Source organism: Acipenser ruthenus, chromosome 10, assembly GCF_902713425.1.
Source record: "Acipenser ruthenus chromosome 10, fAciRut3.2 maternal haplotype, whole genome shotgun sequence".
NCBI classification, from domain to species: Eukaryota; Metazoa; Chordata; class Actinopteri; order Acipenseriformes; family Acipenseridae; genus Acipenser; species Acipenser ruthenus.
This window is the reverse complement of record NC_081198.1, coordinates 48,753,250-48,774,430: the sequence shown is the minus strand read 5'-3', so window position 1 is coordinate 48,774,430 and position 21,181 is coordinate 48,753,250. Positions and strand designations below refer to the sequence as shown.

Here is a 21,181-nt window from a genome sequence, read left to right as displayed (position 1 = left end):
GGGAGGCAGTGTGGTCTAATGGTTAGAAGAGTATTGAGTGTATACAAGTGTTTTTATGTCTCTGTGTGTAATGTGGGTTGACTTTAGCCCCGGTGCAGATTGGGTTAGAGTCCCAGTGGGTGGGTTCACAGTTCAGTGCCTCCAGCTGCTGCAGCTGGGCTCAGGGCCCCCTCCCACCCCTCCAGGAGAGGGGAGCGAGCAGCGATCAGGTTATTAACACACAGCCTGCCAGCCAGGCCTGCGCTCACACGACAGCTGGTGTTGCTGCCTTGGCCGCTGCAGCGGAGATAATCAAATCTCACTGTTCTTGTTGACTGAAGGTGGAAGAATAAGAAGAAGAACCAAGGCTTCTTATTTATTCACAGGCGGTATTATTTCACTGTTTATTTATCAACATATTTATTAATGTATTGACACTCTCCGAGATGCAAAAATGAGGGTGGTCTAGTGGTTAGAGCTGAGGGACTGGGATGGAGTCAGTGTGATCTAGGATTTGGGTAAAGGTTAGAGATTCTTGTCTACAAGTGTTAGCTGTGCATTTCTGGCATAGCAGGTTTACAGTGTAGTACTGTAGGGTACAAACACATAATCATCTCCCATATTTGTGTCTCTGTGCACCTCTCTGGGCTGACTCTGTCTCTCTCCCTTCCTCTGTCTCAATGGCTCTCTCTCTCCTCTCCCCTCCTCTTTCTCAATGGCTCTCTCTCTCCTCTCCCCTCCTCTCTCTCAATGGCTGTGCCTCTCTCCTCTCCCCTCCTCATTCTCAATGGCTATGCCTCTCTCCTCTCCCCTCCTCTTTCTCAATGGCTCTCTCTCCCCTCTCCTCTCAGGGCTGGCTGTGTGAGCTGCTCCGCTGGAAAGAGAACCCAAGCCCGGAAAACCGCACACTGTGGGAGAACCTGTGCACCATCCGGCGCTTCCTGAGCCTAGCGCAGTCGGACCGCGACCTGGTGTACGAGGAGGAGTCGCGGCACCACCACAGCGAGAGACTGCAGCACACTGTCATACACCCGCCTGCAGAGCCGAGCCAGGTGAGAGCAGTAGAGACGCACGCTATACAAGCACACACACTACACAAACACACACTATACAAACACACACGCTACACAAACACACACTATACAAACACACGTGCTACACACACACACACACTATACAAACACACACACTATACAAATACACATGTACACGTTACACAAACACACACACACACTATACAAACACGCACACTACACACGCACACTATACAAATACACATGCTACACAAACACGCACACTATACAAACACACACACTACACACACACACTACACAAACACACACGCTACATAAACACACACACTATACAAATACACATGCTACACAAACACGCACACTATACAAACACACACGCTACACAAACACACACACACACTATACAAACACACACGCTACACAAACACACACACACACTATACAAACACACACGCTACACACACACTATACAAACACACACGCTACACAAACAGACACACACACTATACAAATACATATGCTACACAAACACACACACACACATTACACAAACACACACATACTACAAACACATATGCTACACAAACACACTATGAAAACACACACGCTACACAAACACACATACATGCACACACACGCACACTGTACAAACAAACGCTACAAACATACAGATGCTACACACACTCACTATAAACACACACTGCACACACACAGTATTTTATAACAAATCCAGGCTTATCTGTGATCCTCAGTTGCACCCTGTAAGCACTGTGTCTCTGCAGCTTATAAGCTCACAGTAAAGCCTGGACTGGCTCAGCCTGCCCTGCAATGGGACTGTCCAGCTGCCGGCTCTCAATGCAGTCATCACACTGTCTTGAAACCTGCCTCTCTCGCTGTGCAGAGACCCGGCCCCACGGTGTGCAGAATTTTAATAATTTCCAATAAATATAATCACATCTTAAAACATGACAGGTTTTCCTTGGCAGCATTTCTATGAAAAATGTTCCAGCTTTTTAAAAGCCCAGCGCCTTCCCAAGTGGCACATCCGGTAAAGGCACTCCACGTGTGTGCAGGATGCGCCCTATAGTCTGGAGGTCGCCAGTTCAGGTCCAGACTATTCCTCTGCCAGCCGTGGGCGGGAGTTATCGGGGGGTGGCGCACAATTGACTAAGCGTCGCTCTGGGGTGGGGAGGGCTTACGTCGGTCAGGGTGTCCTTGGCTCACCGCGCACCAGCGACCCCTGTAGACTGGCCGGGCGCCTGCGGGCCTGCCTGGAAGCAGCGCAGAGCTGCGTGGTCCTCCGATACTGCAGCTCTGAGCTAGCTGCATGGCAGGGCTGCAGAGTGAAAAGAAGCGGACGGCTGATGACACACGTTTCAGAGGACGCGTGTGTTAGTCTTCATCTCTCCTGAGTCAGTGTGGGGGTTTCAACGGTGAGCCAGGCTTAAAATTGGGCATTTCAAATTGGAGAGAAAATGGGGTAAAAAACAATTGGCGATTCCAAAAAAAAAAAAAAAAAAAAGCCCAGCGCCTATTTGCTAAACACTCTCAGCTTGGCTGGAACTCGTACCCAGCGTGGTCATTAATTCAATCCATTCTGACTGTTTAATTAAATTGACTTTCCATATTGAATTCTATATATATTAGGACACTGCCACCACTGGAAAAGGAATTTCTTACTCAAAGCCAGACAGCAGAGAGGAAAGGGCTCTGTGGCATGGGAAGGAAGGAGCTCTGTGGCATGGGAAGGAAGGGGCTCTGTGGCATGGGAAGGAAGGGGTTCTGTGGCATGTGAAGGAAGGGGCTCTGGCATGGGAAGGAAGGGGCTCTGTGGCATGGGAAGGAAGAGGTTCTGTGGCATGGGAAGGAAGGGGCTCTGTGGCATGGGAAGGAAGGGGTCCTGTGGCATGGGAAGGAAGGGGCTCTGTGGCATAAGAAGGAAGGGGCTCTGGCATGGGAAGGAAGGGGCTCTGTGGCATGAGAAGGAAGGGGCTCTGTGGCATGGGAAGGAAGGGGCTCTGTGGCATGAGAAGGAAGGGGCTCTGGCATGGGAAGGAAGGGGCTCTGTGGCATGGGAAGGAAGGGGCTCTGTGGCATGGGAAGGAAGGGGTTCTGTGGCATGGGAAGGAAGGGGCTCTGTGGCATGGGAAGGAAGGGGCTCTGTGGCATGGGAAGGAAGGTGTTCTGTGGCATGGGAAGGAAGGGGCTCTGTGGCATGGGAAGGAAGGGGCTCTGTGGCATAAGAAGGAAGGGGCTCTGGCATGGGAAGGAAGGGGCTCTGTGGCATGGGAAGGAAGGGGCTCTGTGGCATGGGAAGGAAGGTGTTCTGTGGCATGGGAAGGAAGGGGCTCTGTGGCATGGGAAGGAAGGGGCTCTGTGGCATGGGAAGGAAGGGGCTCTGTGGCATGGGAAGGAAGGGGCTCTGTGGCATGGGAAGGAAGGGGTTCTGTGGCATGGGAAGGAAGGGGCTCTGTGGCATGAGAAGGAAGGGGCTCTGTGGCATAAGAAGGAAGGGGCTCTGGCATGGGAAGGAAGGGGCTCTGTCGCATGGGAAGGAAGGGGCTCTGTGGCATGGGAAGGAAGGTGTTCTGTGGCATAGGAAGGAAGGGGCTCTGTGGCATGGGAAGGAAGGGGTTCTGTGGCATAGGAAGGAAGGGGCTCTGGCATGGGAAGGAAGGGGTTCTGTGGCAGGGCTGTGCAGCCTTACTGTACTGCACACAAAGCACAAAGTACTATGAATAAATTAATCATTATTATCTTCTTTTAACAATTAATCATGCTGCCTTAGCAATACAGTAATTATGGTATCTTTAACTAAATAGATCAAATCCAAAAACTGTCAAACAGACTTTCAAGAACCTGTCCTAGTCTAGAGGGTATAATCATATTATGTAATATACATGGTCCTGAGGGTGGGAGGTGTGGCCTGCGCCAGTAGAGTCGTTCTCACTGCAACCCAGACTGCAATAGCAAGCGTGGTGTTGTGGGGCTGGGTAAATACAGGGGGTCGTTTGAAACGCGTGGATAAACCAAGCTACTCTGTAGGCATGTACTTCCCCTTATAAAAGTTAACTATGGTAAATCTGCACAGTAATTCCACAGTTTGCCCTGACTTTTCCCATGGTTATACCTTGCATTATCCATAGTTCACCATGGTTTTCCAGTCACCGAACCAGGGATTATAATGCCACCTTTTCAGGTGTCATTGTTTCCCTTTGCTTCCAATGTGACCGGTGCTTTGCAGAGTCTGAGAGAGTGTAAAACCACAGTCAATGCACTCGGGTCCCTTCTGATTTGCATGGCGTGATTTTCCACAGGGTTTGCTTTCTCGCTAAAGGGATACTTTGCATACAGAATACAGCAAGTTCTGTCTCATAAAAGAACTGTGTCTTTTTGGAGATCTGTGTTTGTAGGAGAGCTCTGCGACTTATATCAAGACCAAACATTGTGTTGTAACTCATTTGGAAAAATTTGACTGCCAAGTTATTGGCAGTTATTTGTTTGATTGACGATTGCGCTTCTGCAAGGCGTGGCTATGTGATTAATGACGTGTGCAGGTTTCTCGTGTGACTCCGTGCAGAACCCCTGCGTGCTGCATTAGTGCAGGGCTGCAGAGGTGACTGAACCAGCTCATAACTCAACCAGACAGGGGGACGGGCCGTGTTTAGACAGCCAGAGCCAGACCTGGAACCTGCCACTAAATCAGGCGGAACGGCAGGCAGGCAGGCAGGAAGAAAGCTGCTACAATAGTCCTCTTTACTCTGAATCACGGACAGTATATTACATGTGAGCCCCCACTTCAGCAGCGCAGAGCCAGGTGGAGACAACTGGAACTCAAAGATTGAGCCTCACTGGGATGCAGATACATTGCGAGTATCCCGAGCTGTTTTGTGCACCTCCCTGTTGCTGTTTCTGCACACATCATTATTTACTAGGGTTGCTAACTAAAGTCCGTTTTCAGCCATGGGAGGCTGCTTATGAAAAGGTCCTCTGAAGATGCATTTCTTAAGTGAGGTGTGTTTTTTTCTTTTTTTTTTTTTGGATTGACCGCAAAGGGGGTGTGTATCTAAAATGTCTGCCCCCTCTGCAACTGTAGCAACCGTGAGCTATTGCTATTCTGATTATATTACAGAGCTGAGGACAATTGCAGTTGCACAGCCCAGGAGATCATTCTTCAATTTACCTTGCTTCAGACATTGAGCTCTCAGGAGTCTTTTCAGAAGCACAGTCCGTAGATAGCACAATAGTTTTGATGCGAGAGGGATCACTTCCGTGAAGTGATCCAGCTGATTTTCGTGTTTTAAATCCCATTACAGAGGGAGGCTGATGAATGCATTGTAACACTGCTGCCACTGGGCCATGTGTTGTGCATTATCCACCCTGGAGCCTGGAGCTGTGAGTTTTCCTCCCATCAGGAAAGCGCCTCTTGTGTTCAGGCGGCACTATGTGGCCACAATTACTGCCGGACTAGCCAAGAAAGCCGGTTCCGATTTTGTTTTTAATAACTAAGCATCTGAGGAAGGAAGCTGTGGTTTCATCATTAACACATTTTTCAGTTTCTTTGACACAAACCCTAGACTGGGACTCTTTTAATATAATAATAATAAAGGCGTCGCTCTCAGCACAAGAACAAGAGGGGGGGGAGGTTTCTCTGTTCATTCAATCAGAATTTCCAGAGCTGCAGTGTGTGTGTTAAAATGCAAACTATATTTTTTATGAAGCTGTGCAGTTAAACTTAACTTGCGCAGTAAATATTCAGTTTTCCTCATGCTCTCCCCGTGGTTATACTGTACTCTGCATTTTCCATAATTTACCCTGGGTTGCTATGTTTACCATACCTCTCTGGGCTTTACAAAGCTTACCTATGCTTCGTTACACTTTGCTGTGCTTTTACGAGGGGAAACATTTTATGAGGAGTCCTCCAGTCTCTGAAGGTTTGTCTAGTTTTACCTTTCGAATGACCTATGAAAAAGAGATCTGAGGAGAGCAGAGCTGGGTGACACAAAAGCAGAGTTTACACAGGACAGAGTCTGGCCAAATCTGAGTGCAGCCCAGCACTCCCAAGTGTAGGAAAAAGTTATTCCTGAGCTCTGGTTATGTTAACATTTCCGCTTCAGTGAGCAGGCAACTGTTCTCACTTAAGCCATTAAACAGTGTGTGTGTGGGGGGGCACTTGCTTTTAATTCATCACCTCTAATGCACACCTGATTTTAATCTTAACCTCCACTGTGTCCCGTCAGTACAAACACCTGTGATGGGCAGCTCGCTGCAGCCCTCCCTTCCCCTCTCTCGACTTCACCACACACGTGGAAAGAATGGGAAAAGGCCTTCAGAATCCTTCCCAACTGTTCTTTCTGGCATTCCCGATCACTCTCCTCAATGACTCAGAACATGATCCACTTTCCTGACTGCTGCTGGGTCGATACTCGACTCCACACCCCTGCTTCTGCTCCTGCATCTACTGTGGGCTGAGTGCCACTCCTGCTGTACACATGGCTCCCAGCTGAACTGCTCTGCACGACTCCCAGCAAAGAGAGAGGAGGAGAGGGGAGAGAAGAGGGGAAGGGAGGAGGGGAGAGGGAGAGGGAGAGGGAGAGGGAGGAAGAGAGAGAGAGGGGGAAGAAGAGAGTGAAGGAGGAGATAGAGGGAGAGAAGAGGGGAAGGGAGGAGAGGATGGAAGGAGAAAGAGGGAGGGAGAGGGGAGAAAGAAGGTGAGTGTTAGGAGAAAGGGTGAGAGTCGTATTATTGAAAATAATAATTTGTTTTTAAACAAGAATGAGAGAGAGGAGGGGGAGGTTTTATCCGTTCATTCAATCAGAATTTCCAGCTTGATAAAGAAAAGATGAATATGGAATATGGAATATGAAACTGCAGTTTGATTTCACGGTTGGTCCTGACAGCATCAGAATGCCAGGACCTTTCTTTTTTTGCATGGCTGCTTTGAATTTGGGCCGGTCTGAGCTTGCACCTGTTAGCCCGTGCAGCCAGGCCTCCTCTGAAAGGCTTGAGGAGAGTCTGCTGGTGTTATTTTGTAATTAATGATATGCAGAACGCATGCACATCCAGCAGAAAATCCTATTTCTATATGACTGACCTGGCATGGCGCAAGATGATTTTTTCTTCCCTTGTTTTAGTTCTGTGACTGCATCAGCGTTGAGGCTGGTACTAATTCCATCTTATAAATTATTTTCTGCTTGTTTTCTCAGGCAGGGCTGCTGAGTGCTAATCTGAAATGTGCGGGGCCTTCCTTTGTGTATTGAGCAAGTAACTTTGAAATAAAATGGCCACATTCATCTACATTTTAGATTGCTGTGTGGCACAACGTCGTACCCCAGAGGGGGGCTGTTCCTCTCGGGGGGTCTGAATGAAGCACTGCCAGCGCATCGCAGCTCTGATTCACGATGCAGAACCAGCACTGTACTGGAGTGCATTGGATATATATTTGGATTTTAATGCTGTCTGGGAGTCCTCCACCCTCGCTGCTCTCTGGCTCTCTGTGTTATAACGTATAATCATGGCCTTTTGTTTTTTACTGTTTATTTGATTTTAAATTTACCAGAGGGGTTAAAAAATAGGTGCAAATATTTCCTGGTTTTCCGGATAAATATCAGATGCAATATTGGGAGACGGAAAGCCACAAGTTACACTAAAACTAATTTATTTTTTATCATAAATGTACCCATCAAAGCTAAAGTCATGGACACTCTCAGTATATATCAAGATAATGTTTTTATTGCTACTTTACAATATATATATATTATATTGTATTACTTCCAATACTGTTTAGACTAGTGTTCATTATTGTTAAGGTGCTGGTAATGACAGTGCTGGAGAGCTGAGAGTGGAGTGTTTAGACTAGTGCTCTGTTATTATTAAGGTGCTGGTAATGACAGTGCTGGAGAGCTGAGAAAGCCTTAATGCTTGTAAAGGATCTGTGGCACAAACTAAAGCACTGTGAGAATCAATAGGAATGTTATTTACCCATTCACAGTACCAGCAGGCTTGTTACAGTACTTGAGAAAGTCTGCCTGTAAACTGGATTCTGAGCTTTTAGAAGCTCGACTGCTTGCCAGCCATTCGGCACGGAAGCTAACCACGGCTCTACAGGGCTGCTATTTATTTCAAAAAGATATAAAAAGATAATAAGCATAGAAAAATAAGCAGCCTACACACTCCCTGAATGCTGCAGCCCCACCAACCCCCCTAAACAGGAATTAGGAATATTTCTTGGTCTGGCCTGACCTATTTGAAAAATACCCTGTTATTATTGAAGGAAAAAAATTACTATTATCTTTATGTGGGTCCTTTAATTTTAATGTACCACAGATTTATAGCTTTGCATACCAGAGCTGCTGCTTTATATACTCCACCCTTTTAATAAAACATGCTGCACTCGCACACTCAGGGTCAGGCCAGGCTGTGAGATATAGCACCTTCCAAGAGCTGTCGTCTCTCTCACTGAGACAGTGTCTGTCCTGGCCTGATAATCTAACACTGACCCAATATGTGAGCTCCGTGAAACACGGGACGATCCCAAAGATACCAGTCCCTCTCCTAGGAGTGTACTGCTGCTCTCCCAGAACGGTTTAGAACAATTGAATTGTCCTTCGTTTGAAGCTGCTGTTGACATTCACAAGCACCAAAAATCATAGCAAAGGCAATGGCATTTGATATACAGCTGCTAGGAACCGGACGAACACTCATATACTCAAACGTCCTCCTCTCGTTCTGAAATGAACATGTTTATGTTTTAATGTGATGCTGTTGAACGTGACTGAGCTTCATTAGTCAAGAGTCCCATTGGTTTTGTTGTGTTTCCCAGCAGGTGCTTCACAGGCAGTCTTCGCAGCCAGCCAAGGAGAGCTCCCCCCTGCGCGAGGAGCCCTTGTCAACACCGATGGGCAGCAGTGGTGAGGACAGCGGAGGGGCTGGAGGCGGCGGCGGTGTGAAGAAACCTCGCTCCCGCACCAAGATCTCCCTGGAGGCCCTGGGCATCCTGCAGAGCTTCATCCAAGACGTGGGGCTGTATCCGGACCAGGAGGCCATCCACACACTGTCCGCCCAGCTCGACCTGCCCAAACACACCATCATCAAGTTCTTCCAGAACCAGCGCTACCACGTGAAGCACCACGGCAAGCTGAAGGAGCACGTGGGCGGAGCTGGCATTGACGTGTCCGAGTACCGCGAGGAAGAGCTGCTCTCCGAGTCTGAGGAGACCGGGGACAGCGAGGAAGGGCCTGAGGACATGTATGGAGTGGAAAGTACAGAGGACAGCAAGGATAAGAGCCACAACAACCTCAGCGCCTCCGCCACCGCCAGCCCAGATCAGCACAGATAATACCCCAGAGAGCAGGGAGCCAAGGGAGCTGGGGGGCAGGAGGGGGTATGAAATTCAAAACAAACCTGGCAGCTTCTTGCACACCAACGTCAGGCCATTCAAGGCAGCAGAGCAGCTGATATTGAGAGACAGAGCATTGACAGGGTCGAGAGTGATTAAACAAGCAAGCATTGGTGAAAGTTCCAAAACCTCCTCTCTTATTAGTTAGTGGGACACATCAGAAAGGAATTTCCTACAACCTCCCCGACCCCCTAATGTGATATTGAAGTATTACAGACCCTGAGACAATCAAGGAGGTTCCCCTCTTTACCCGCCCATCTCACCTCTGCAGACCCGTCTTCACCCCACCCTACCGCACCCTCACTCGAGGATCTGTCCTGGTTTAACAGATGCGCAGGGATATCTCTCTCTGGTTCTCAGCTCTCCCAGTCCACTCCTTGCTGCTCTCCTTTTCAAGCTCCTCACTGATCAGCTCCTCACTGATCAGCTCCTCTGAGTGCTGTCGCTGCTCACAGGAAGACAGTTTCACACCAGCAGGTGGAGGATATTTAAGAAACGTTGGAATGCCCCCCTCCTCATTATCACCTCGCCCTTGCCCTCCGGGGTCCCGAAACCGGCCACACGGTTCTGTGTTCCAGGTTCACTCTGGGGGTTGAGTGAGAACTGGGATTCACCAGAAAAATTGCGATCAGAGAGCCACATCACCACACCTCATTGCGCAGCTTCACCCACACAGTCTTCATAACTGCGTGCATGTTCCGGGCTGCAGTGAAGGGAGTTCTCTGCCCTCACTCTCTCCTCTACAATCCTTTGCACCGACTCTCAGCTCAGCAGTATTACACAGAGAGAGGGATGGGGAAAACAGGGCTTTACTTCACAGCAGATTTGCCTTTCTTGACTTTGTTGCACTTAGAATTCTGGGGGATAAAAGAATGGACAATGAAAGTTCATTGAGAAGAAAGAAAGAAAAAGAAAGAAAGAAAAAAAGAAAGAAAGAAAGAAAGAAAGAAAGAGCAATCAAGCATGCCTCTGTGTTCATGTACAGCACATGCATTGCATGGGATAGAAACTCCACCAGATTGTGAAACATGTTCTCTTTAAGGAAAGGGAATCTGCACACTGTTTCTGCTCCTCAACCACTTCATAATGAGTGGATCTGGCTCCGAGAATGCCTCCCGCTCTCAGGGCGTGGTGCCTGTTTATTCTTGATCCCTATTTATTTTCTATGTTTATCCGTGATTATTATTATCATTTTTTTATTTTAAGAAATCCCTATGGCTTCCTCTCTGGTGGCTTTTTTGGGAATATTTGAGGTATGTATTTTATGAAGAAAAAAAGAGAAAAAATCAACAAAGAAGAAGAATGAGTGAATGACAAAATGTAAAATGATAAAAAAAAATAATAGATTACAGAGTTCTGTTACTTTCTGAAAGACAAGGCAGGCTAATAATGGTACAGAACAGAAGTTATTGTGAAACAGAAAATAATCTACTTTTGCTACTTTACTCGACAATCTTGTTGTTTCCACTGTCAAGAGAGGAAGGCTCTTGGTTCGTTCGTCTGTCTCCCTGGCAGAAAGCTCTTATCCAGGCACAGAGTTATCTGTCTCCACTGAATCCATTGAATTCCTAAAAATCAGGACTGTTATTCTCAAAAACACTGACACTGACACAGAGGTTCAGAGGACCTTATTTTTCATTTGGCTAAAGAACACAAATCACTATATATTTGAACCTGTTTTTTATTTGTTTCTTTGTATTGTCTTTTATGTCCCATAACAAAAAGGGACCAGCTTGCTGAGTTATTTGGTTTCCAAGAATTGAAAAGAAAGTTGAGTCATCATTTTGGGGTTCTTCAATGCAAGAAAGTAGCAACCCACAGTAACAACTAATTGAGCTGGCTATTCCCAGTCCTGGCTGTCTGAGTTCTGCCTGTACTGTATTTAACCCTTTGTGTTGACTGTGGAGCCTTGTTTGGTGCGCGCAGGTTACCCCACTACAGCACACACACCCTCCATGTTCAGAGTGCTCTGGGATCAAAAGAAGAGTGAGGCATGCCGGAATCTCAGTTTCTATCTCACTCTGATAACTCCTTTCTGTTCTTACCGCCTGTGTTGAGCTATCTTGCTGTCAACAGATTTAACATTCCAGATAGCAGCAGTGATAACCAGCAGACCCACCCGCTCTCTCACACTGTGCTCAGCACAAGGATTTGCAGGTTCAAATCCTGAGCCACAGGCAGCTGTAACACAACTTGTTCATCTCTAACCTGAGCTACTCCAGTGCCAGCACCCAATACGGTGTGTATGGATTGGGGCGTCTTATCGTTCAAGACTGATTGAGTGTTTGAAGTTATGGATTAAGACTGAAAGACTGATGTCCAGGTAGTGGTACAATTATAATCAGAGTCCCTTTATCCTCACAGAGAGATGCACACAGATCTGTAGGCTTATTCTCAGTACTAAGGGCACATACACGTTTAAGAGATAAGAATCTACCCATATGGAACAGACATAGACGCTTCATATAGGAGACAGTATGAAACATGTTCAGCTACATGATATAATGGAGGGTATCTGTTGGGACCAGATTCATGTCTCCCTAATGTTTAAGCCCACAGCTTGTTGTTGGAAACCCCAAGGTGGACAGGGTTAGTAATTATGAGCAGAGCAGGGGCAGGGGTTGATTGTTAGTTTGAAAATGCATTGAGATCAATGGAAAAGTCACTATGTCCAAATAGAGATTTATGTTTCATATTAATAAATGTTGTACCCCTAGTGGCAGACTGCCATATCTCAATGTCATTTCACAGAGCAGACTTTTTGAAGTCCCTTCTGACGGGTAGAATACTGGAAACAGTTGCACCACATCTGGTTAGCTTACATCATGGTTTTTCTCATTTGAATTGATTATTTCTGTAAAATGCCTTGGGGTGATAGATAGATATATATATCTCTCTATATATATAGATGTTTGAGACATGTGTTTTTTCCAGATGGGCGGGTGGAATTTGAGCACTTTGTTGGGAATCCATTAGTGAAAGAAGGCTGAGTGTATGGCAGTCTTACCTCAAAGACAAACTGTATCTGAATTACTGTGGTCATTATTGTTATTTAATTTGGTATAGAGATGTCTTTTTTTGCATTCATTATTGTATAATTATATTGAGACTTTAATAACTAGAGTTAAGGAAAAGCTGCTCTTACCTAATCACTTTGCTACTTTATCTTATTTTTTATCGCGCTTATTAAATCAAGTTGTGAGTGTTTTAAGGGAATCTGTGTTCTTTGGACCGTGCTGTTTGAGGTGTTCATGTTTGTGCTCTTCTGTTTTTTTATTCATTTTCTAAAGGAGGACAGTCTCCTCGATTGGCAGCAAGGACACCCACCATTCTGTCTGTTAATCCCCATGCTGTTCCTTTAAACCACAACTGCACTGTCACTGCAATGCAATGTGAACCTGCAGTCTCACGTGATGTCACTGGCACTGCATGTAGACGGGGGTAACCAGCAGTGCAGTGTAAGTTACAGTGTGACTGCAGTGGAGACAGACTGTACTCTGGCTGTATGTTCCAGTCCACCCCACTGTTTACTTCACTGTTGAAAAGAATGTTAGCTTGCCAGTCGTTGGGAGACTGTGGTCTGTTGTCATGCAAGTATGCCTAGGCAGGCCTGGCAAATCCAACATTAATGCTGGTTCTGCTTGTTTAAAACACAGACCCTCTGCTAAGCTCAAACAGTCAGCTGTTACTGAAGCCCGTCTGTTATTGGACGCGTCCATCACTAAGTGTGGCCCCTGTTTATTATTTGACCCTCTCAGCGTTGTTTTGTGCGCTTTGCTTGTGTTACTGTTGGAAGTGAAGCCGTGGCCAGTGAGACACACATTCTTCCATGAATTATAATGCATATAATGTCTATTTATTCATTATCTGTCATGCCATATTATCTTGATTGGGAAAGAAGTTTTTTTTGTTTTGTTTTGTTTTGTTTTTAATTAAGTTGTCGCCAATTATCTTTATTGTTTTCTCCCCAATTTAGTAATGTCCAATTATTTTTACATGCAGCGGACTCACCATGCAGCCACCCAGAACTACAGTGTCAGAGGACAACGCAGCCCTGGGCAAGCCACAGGGGTCGCTGGTGCGCAATGAGCCGAGGACACCCTGGCCAACCTTACCCTCCCTCACCCGGGCGGCGCTCGGCCAATTGAGCACCGCCCCCTGGGAGCTCCCATCCTCGGTCAGCAAAGGAATAGCCTGGACCTGAACAGGCGACGTCCAGACTATAGGGCGCATCCTGCACTCCACGCGGAGCGCCTTTACTGGATGCGCCACTCTGGAGCCCCTAGTGGGAAAGAAGTTTTAAAGAAAACAAGCAAAAAAAAAGTTTGTTTCTTGTAGCGCCTCTTGACAAAGCACAATTTTCCGCCTTCTTTTGTAAAATGAAGATTATTAATGCATCAGCAGCAGCAGCAGCAATGTGAATGAGGATTATGCGATTGCTAAATGGTCCTTTTTTCGTGTAAATCAATCTGGTCTTTGTTATCACTAAGTGATAATTCATTTTTAACTTATGTGCATTGTTAGGCTGTTGTAGATTTTTTTGTTGTTGTTGTTCAAAATAAAATGCATCCAATAAGTAAACTGAAGTTTATCAGTAACTGTGCCTCCTTCTCTATACAGCAGAGCTCTCAACCTGTGTGCTGTCTTATTCTCAGTGCACTCGTAAAGCGACCCACCACTGTCAGGCTCTCTGTATCTGATATAATGTAGGGCTGTGCAGATACTCTTTCAAGTAATTCCTTTAACATGTTTTCTGTTGGCAGTTATTTGATTAAAACAAAAACAAGTGTCAAAGCTGCCCTTCCCTCATTTGCGCTCATCAATACAACCGAGTACCAATCGATGTCAATGAACCCCTGTAACAAGTGATTTTAAGGTGGAGCGCGGAGCTGTTGTGTAAATAGGTGCAAGGCAAAACATGGTGTGATACGTATTTTTCATTTCTGACAAACACAGAAATATTTACCCCTTCGAATACACGTAAAAAAAATATATATTTTTTGGATATTCGGATATTTGTCCCAGCAGATTGAGAAAATGTACCAAAAAATGATATGGTAATAATAAAGACTACAGGTCTCAACATTTTACAATCCTGTTAGAATTATTAGCCCAGTTAATTCCTTCCTTTATTTTCAAAGAATTGGATCATGTCTTATATAGACAATGAGGCTTTTCCATGAAAGTGAGATGGCACAGTGGGCTAATTCACTAGCATGTTGTACTGTTCTCCTTTTAAAGAGTGACATTGTCTGCATCCGATAATAGAATATTGAATACACACAATGAGAATCTTTCAAAGAGACTTGTACATGCAAGTGGAGAAAAATGACAAGCACAACATGCTTGTGAATTAGCCCGCTGCATCACTAGCTCTCACAGAAAAGGTGAGTTTCACTTTGATTATAAGGTAAATTAACCAATCCTTTGAAAATAAAGGAAGGAGTCATCTGGAGTTGAACCTAGTACTCCAAGGAAGAACAGCACATCATGCTTTTGAATTAGCTCACTGTACCATCTCTCTTTCATGGAAGAGTTTGTTTTTTAGATTGATTATATAGGAAATTAACCAATTCTTTGAAAATAAAGAAACAAATCAGTTGGATTAGAACCCAGTTCCCCAAGAAAGAACAGCACAGCATTTCACTGAATTATCACACTGCACCACTTGGCTCCATGTTAGAGTCTAGCTTTGCATATAAGATCTTATATTAACCTCTTCATGTTATTTTTATGTTTAAGATCACTACGACATTCCCGTTTTGTAAAACCAAGTCCAGTACAAAAGAACTTGAAAATTAAAGGAAAACACATGCCCCTAATACATGGATTTGAGCCCACTAACTTCAGAATCAGAGTCCCATGCTTTGCCAACAGAGCTAGCCAGGGAATTACTTAAAATGCATGGAAAATGCCAACTAGTACTTGAATTCATTATTTGTACACTACATAGGAGCAGATTGAGACACAGTAATATTTTCAACACACAGGACAAGGCCTGAACCACAACTCTGGTGTTTATTTATCACTGTATCTCTTTTTTTTAACCTTACAAGCAGAGTGATGTTCTAGTTGTCATGGCATTTCTTTTGGCGTCATGGCAATCAGACTCGGGCAGGGTCCTGTGGGAGGGGCATCTTTTTTAGATGAGAATTTCTTTCCCCGCCAAAAACCTGTGTCCTTCCAATGCAATGATTTTTAGAAGGGAGCCCCTGCCTGTGAGCGACACCCTTGTGGAGAGGCCCAGCAAAGAGACGAGATGGGTTTTAAATAAACACACAAAAACATCAGCGCCACATCCCTTCCCACCATTTACACATTGATGCTTTTCACTGTTTGATTCCCTCAGTAAATAGTCTCTGTTTATAATTAAAACCCACAAACGAGAGCATGTCAGGCAATCTGTTGGAGCCCACATGTCCATGTTTTAATGGACACAATGAAAGCCATCATTGTGCTGAGAGACTCAGGGGAATGTCAAGCAGGGGCCGGGGGGATTCACTGTGCACATCCTCTTTCTTTATTTAGGGTTTGCCAAATATCTTTCCAAGGCCAAAAACTGACAATAAGGGATTAGCGTTGCTTTCAACGGCACCCAAAACTCAGTGCCGTGAAATATAAAGCTATCATCATTCTGTCAAGTCATTGCACCCAATGAGAACACACAGCTGCAGTTGAACTGTTAAAGTACTGGCCTTGCTACTTACCCTGGCTGTCTTGAACACAAAGAGAAAACTAAAGACTTCAGCATTAGATAAGACCAGAAAGGGCAATGCATCGTAAGAGACCACACTTATAATTGTATAGTTATACACTGGTGCGACCATTATTCATAAACACTTAACACAGTATGTGAATAAGAACCTCTGGTTACTGATACTTTAGGAGAGACAGTAAAATTACGAGACCCCTCAACAGAGGCACAGGAAAGGTTACTTGCACAGGATTTGTTGGTTAGCTTGAATTCCAATGTGGTTGGTAATCAACAAGCCAGGAAGTGCAGCAGTATCCCTTAGAAAGAGACAATGCCTTCCTGTCAGCAGCACAAGGGCAGCTACAAAGGGAGGAGGCTTCCATTGGTAGAGTGGTACCACAATGGAAACATGTTCAGATCTCCACATAAGAAGTGAACTAATACACAATGCTGATCCATTGCAGTGCCATGTCAGTATCGAATTTGCCACCGTCTGACTGTATCTGATCCAGATGTATTGTGTTGCCATCGCTGGCACTGCAGTGGTCTGCTAGAGAGCACAGGGCAATACACTGGGATAATAATGGTATTCCAGGAAGGTTACAGAAAAAAACAAAAACAATATGGAGAGGGAACTTAAGTATCAGAATCATATGACAATTAAACATGTTCCCAGGAAGCTCTTCTCCATTAACCCCCCCCCCCCCCAACACACACACACACACACACTCACACTCAAAGGGGGTTCACATTCCTGGTTCAGCCACACTCCCCCCTCTCCCATCTTTCCATGTGTGCCTGGCTCCTGACTCCCCTCCTCAGACATACAGCAGCCTTGCTGGGACCTGCGCCCCCCACATCGATCACAGGCCACGTTTGATCAGCTATTTACATTCAGGGGACAAGGACTTCAGACTAATTAGACAGCGTGGCTACGAAACCACAAATTGACATTCATGCCTAGCTGAGCGGCCGCTGATGTATTCACAGTCTGATTTATACACACACGCTGGAGAACAGGAAACAAAACGTTTAGAATATTGCCTGTGTAAGATGCACTGTCAGATATTCAATCTTGAGCAAGGGGCTGCCCAAGCTGAATAAGACAACTATCAGTAGTCTCAGTAATAGTTTTCAAATCGTTGATAGCTATGATAAAGTGTGGCAGGGTGAAGACTGGTCATATAATTAGTTTATGCACTCTTATTAAAGTTTATCATAGTAAAAGTCTTGCACAGTGTAATAAAGCATAGTGAACCTGTGGTAAAGCATAGGTAAGCATTGTAAAACCCAGAGAGGTATGGTAAAGCATATTAAAAAAACATGGTGAACTATTGTAAATGCATAGTATAACTACAACAAAGGCATGGGAAAACTGAAAATGCTTCTTAAAGGGGTTCACCTGAAATTAAAGTAAATATATGTTAAAATAAAACCGACGAGATGACTTCTTTGAAGAGGAACGTTTGCCACTGCTGCAGCATCCTTTTGGTAACGCAGCAGTATCCCGCTTTGGGGACTCCGAGGAGAGCCCAGGAATGTGGACAGGACACTTCCATGTGGTACCTAAACAAGCTTATTTTAATCATGTATTCATGTGTACAGGGCTCGCCCATTTGGTCAGTTTAATTAATTAATTAATTAATTAATTAATGTTGTAGGAGACAGTTAATCAATGCAAGTCTTGTTTATTAAAGCAGGCAGCAATTAATATTTGTTTATTTAGCAGACGCCTTTATCCAAGGCAACTTACAGAGACTAGGGTATGTGAACTATGCATCACCTGCAGAGTCACTTCCAATAACGTCTCACCCGAAAGACGGATCACAAGGAGGTTAACTGACTTGCTCAGGGTCACACAGTGAGTCAGTGGCTGGGTTGGGATTTCAACCGGGGACCTCCTGGTTAAAAGCCCCTTTTCTTTAACCACACATTTCTAGATATATTTAAGAATTCAAGATTCTCACCTAAGTTATCCTTGAGCAAGATGACCAAGGGCAGATGAAAAGACAGCTTCGGAATCAGCTCAAGTATACTGACATTTGCCAAAAATGTTATCACCTAAGGAAATGCCCTTGCTCCACACAGGAAGTTAGTCACGAGGCAGACAATAAGTGTCCGCAAATATCAAACTGTCATGTAAAGGGTTAACACTGTCAGCTTGTTCCATCTCCCTAAGGGTAGGTGAACGGTCATTGTATATTAACCCCATATTGTCCCGTTACACATTGGAGAGCCAGAGAGCTCCAGGACAGTACTGGACATACAGACAGGCAGCTGGACAGACAGACCATCAGACACGCAGCACAGCTCAGTTCTCCTCTCAGGACAATGAACTTGATTCTCAGGGCGTCCTGTAGGAAGGAGTGATTCTTTACCACATGCCAGCATCTTCTTTAAAAAATGTTTTTGAAACCGGGGAATAAACTCTAAGCCCTCTTTCGAAACAGAGTAGAAAGGTCTCATGATTATTTAATTAATCAAAGCAGGATTTAAATGAAACAGCAGGTGAAGGTTCACACAACAGGCCTGTAAGACATCCCAGATTCAGCACTGCGTTCCAGACTCAAGAGTCCAGGGAGGTGTTAAAGACCATCAGGAGGCTATTTCAGTAAGAGGAACACAAGCCAACCTTAATGCCATCACTCAAAACGGCTGCTTTCACATATCTCATTCATCAAAATAAACCCAGCCCCATAACCACAAATACACATCTCCCCACAACACACACACCAAGATCAGATCATCCAAACGAGTGACATTTCAACAAAAAAAAAGAAAACAGGCGTTAAATTCATTATATAGGCCTACCATTAAAATGCACAGCCGTTCCTTTTCTTTTCACTGCTAATGATTTGTCGTGTCTGCACTCTGACACACACACTCACAGAACTGTAGACTCTTAGTGACAGCTGAATGTGAAGGTTTCCCCTCCAGACTCCACGCAGCAGCAGCTAGTAACTGAGCCAGGAATCCCAGCTATTGGTGAGCAGTGTCTCCCTATTTTCCTGTCCCATTAAACCACATCAGTGCTGCACTGCTCAGACAGCCAGCCCTGCCATCGAGACTGTCATTGGTGGTCCCTGTCTGCGCCGAAATGAAATAAAATAGAGAGAAAGCCACATCCTTCTAATATTAACCAACATGCCTGCCCTCTGCTCCCAAGGGACTTAAAAGTAAACTTGATTTGTCATTAGCCGCCTGGCTCCCTATTAATGAATGAATCAAAGACCACTGCTGATAATTGCACTCTCTTTAAACGGTCCCCAGATGTGCGGAGCAAGCCCCCCCCCCCCCGCACAAATGGTTTCATTAGAAGGTGGGTCGGCTCTCCTAAGGGCATGGTCCCTTTATTAGGAACTGTGTGCCAAGCGCTGTATACAACGCCCTGGAGCAGATCGCTGTAGGTTTAGTTAGCTGTGAAATGGCCTGCTTCAAAGATTTATCAGGTGTTAAAAGTCTGCATGTATCCCAGACTGCTATTGAATAAAAGGGAATCGTTATTATTGAATAGAGCAGGATTACAGGCAGCGTGCATTTTCTTTCCTTGATGATGAAACTTATTGAGCCCCAGACCCCACTCCAGTCACTGCAGCACAGCTGGTTTCCAAAGTACTGACCAGAAGCAAACCTGCTAAGCTTTGTGTGATCAATCGAGTAATACTCTAACAAGTGCTGACCACACCTGATCCTGCTGCTGCTTAGCTGTTTGAGATCTGAGCAGATCACGATACAAGAAGAAGAGGTACCAACCAGGCCTGTTTCTGCTTACAGGTATCATTCTGAGATCTGTCCAGATCACAGTCCAATAGACTGAGGTATTCACAATGGATCTCAAACTGCACTGTAGAGCAACCTCTGTCCACCACACTATGCTGCACCCAGCTTGTCTGTGACAAAAGTGCCAGGTTTGCTGCCCTGGGCTAGCCCGCAGAGATGCCATCAGCCTGGCTCCCTAGTAATGACTGGTGACAACTGTCATCTCCAAGTCGTGACAATGGCCTAAAAACTGCTGCAAAATGGATGCAGCACCAGCCCTGACGGTGTCTCCACTACTGCCAACAGCCTGAAACAAACTTAAAGGCATCAATGCCTGTGGTGATCTAGGAGCTGCTGAAAGATTTCCACTGTTCTGCAGTTACGGTTCAGTTTTACCCGATAAATCAAATTAAAATGTTTGTCTCGGATAGAATATGTGTTTTTTGTCTTGAAGCTTGTTTGTTGCTAGACTTTGTGTGTTGAGTGTTTCCATGGCTGCTGAGTGAGTGTGTGTCATCACAAGCCCCCCCTGGAAAGGGATTCAATGTCAGAGGGAGGCTTCATTTTTTTTTTCTCTGGATCAGTAATGGGGGTAGTGTAGCAGTTCTACTAACAGTACAAGTTGTTGTTGTTACAGAGTTCACCTTGTCAGCTGTAGCGCTTCACTTCCTGAGCAGATCACAAGCCAAGAAGAAGAAATTCTAACCAGGCTTTCTGAGATCTCAATCCAAGGTGATATTATAAAGACAAAAACGGAAATCACAATTGTGTTTTAACACTTGTCCTCCCTGGACTCTCAATAAGACAGGGAAGTAAATCCTGGGGAATTAGATTCTCAAAGAACACAAATCTGTGCTGACGTGCCGGCCCTAATGCACAAGAAGGGATTTCTTGTAACTCGAGCAGGACTGATGCACTAGGCAGGGCAGAGCAAAGCTGAGCCATTTAACTCATCTGTAGTGAGCAGAGGATGAGCATGCAGTTAACCTGACTGGAGCATGCTCTCAACAAGGAGAGGATCTCTGGCAGCTGTCACACCTCGTCAAGTGAAGCAAATCCTTCTGAATCCCTCCACAGCTACATGATCCCAAAGCAAGGGTCCCGACTGACAAGACTCTAAGTGAACTTGATCGCTCGTTACCTCCCTGTCACTGATATAAACCTGGCATGTAGTACATTTCTTCATTCAGTGAGTCATCTGTAACATGGGGGAGACTGGGACCGAACCCACGACCACACACTCCCCAAGCGAACGTCTAAACTACTGCGCAGAAGAACCAGGTTATAGACCTTTCAAGAGCCTCACCGACAAGGGTC

General features: G+C 45.3%; 1 protein-coding gene across 9 annotated transcripts in view; it reads left to right on the top strand.

The window, feature by feature from the left end:
* Positions 1 to 14,061, top strand: part of LOC117402971 (DNA-binding protein SATB2-like) — a 49,002-nt gene extending 34,941 nt beyond the window's left edge. For 2 of the 9 annotated variants that reach the window (XM_059032454.1, XM_059032455.1), the window contains 2 exons: positions 831 to 1,031; positions 8,836 to 14,059. In XM_059032454.1, coding sequence (XP_058888437.1) covers positions 831 to 1,031; positions 8,836 to 9,351 — 717 coding nt within the window. In that variant the 3' untranslated portion in view covers positions 9,352 to 14,059. Of the gene's footprint in view, positions 1 to 830; positions 1,032 to 8,835 lie in introns of all 9 variants that reach the window. The other 7 variants (XR_009329754.1, XR_009329755.1, XR_009329753.1 and 4 more) reach the window with 7 other exon arrangements.
* Positions 14,062 to 21,181: the final 7,120 nt, after the last annotated feature.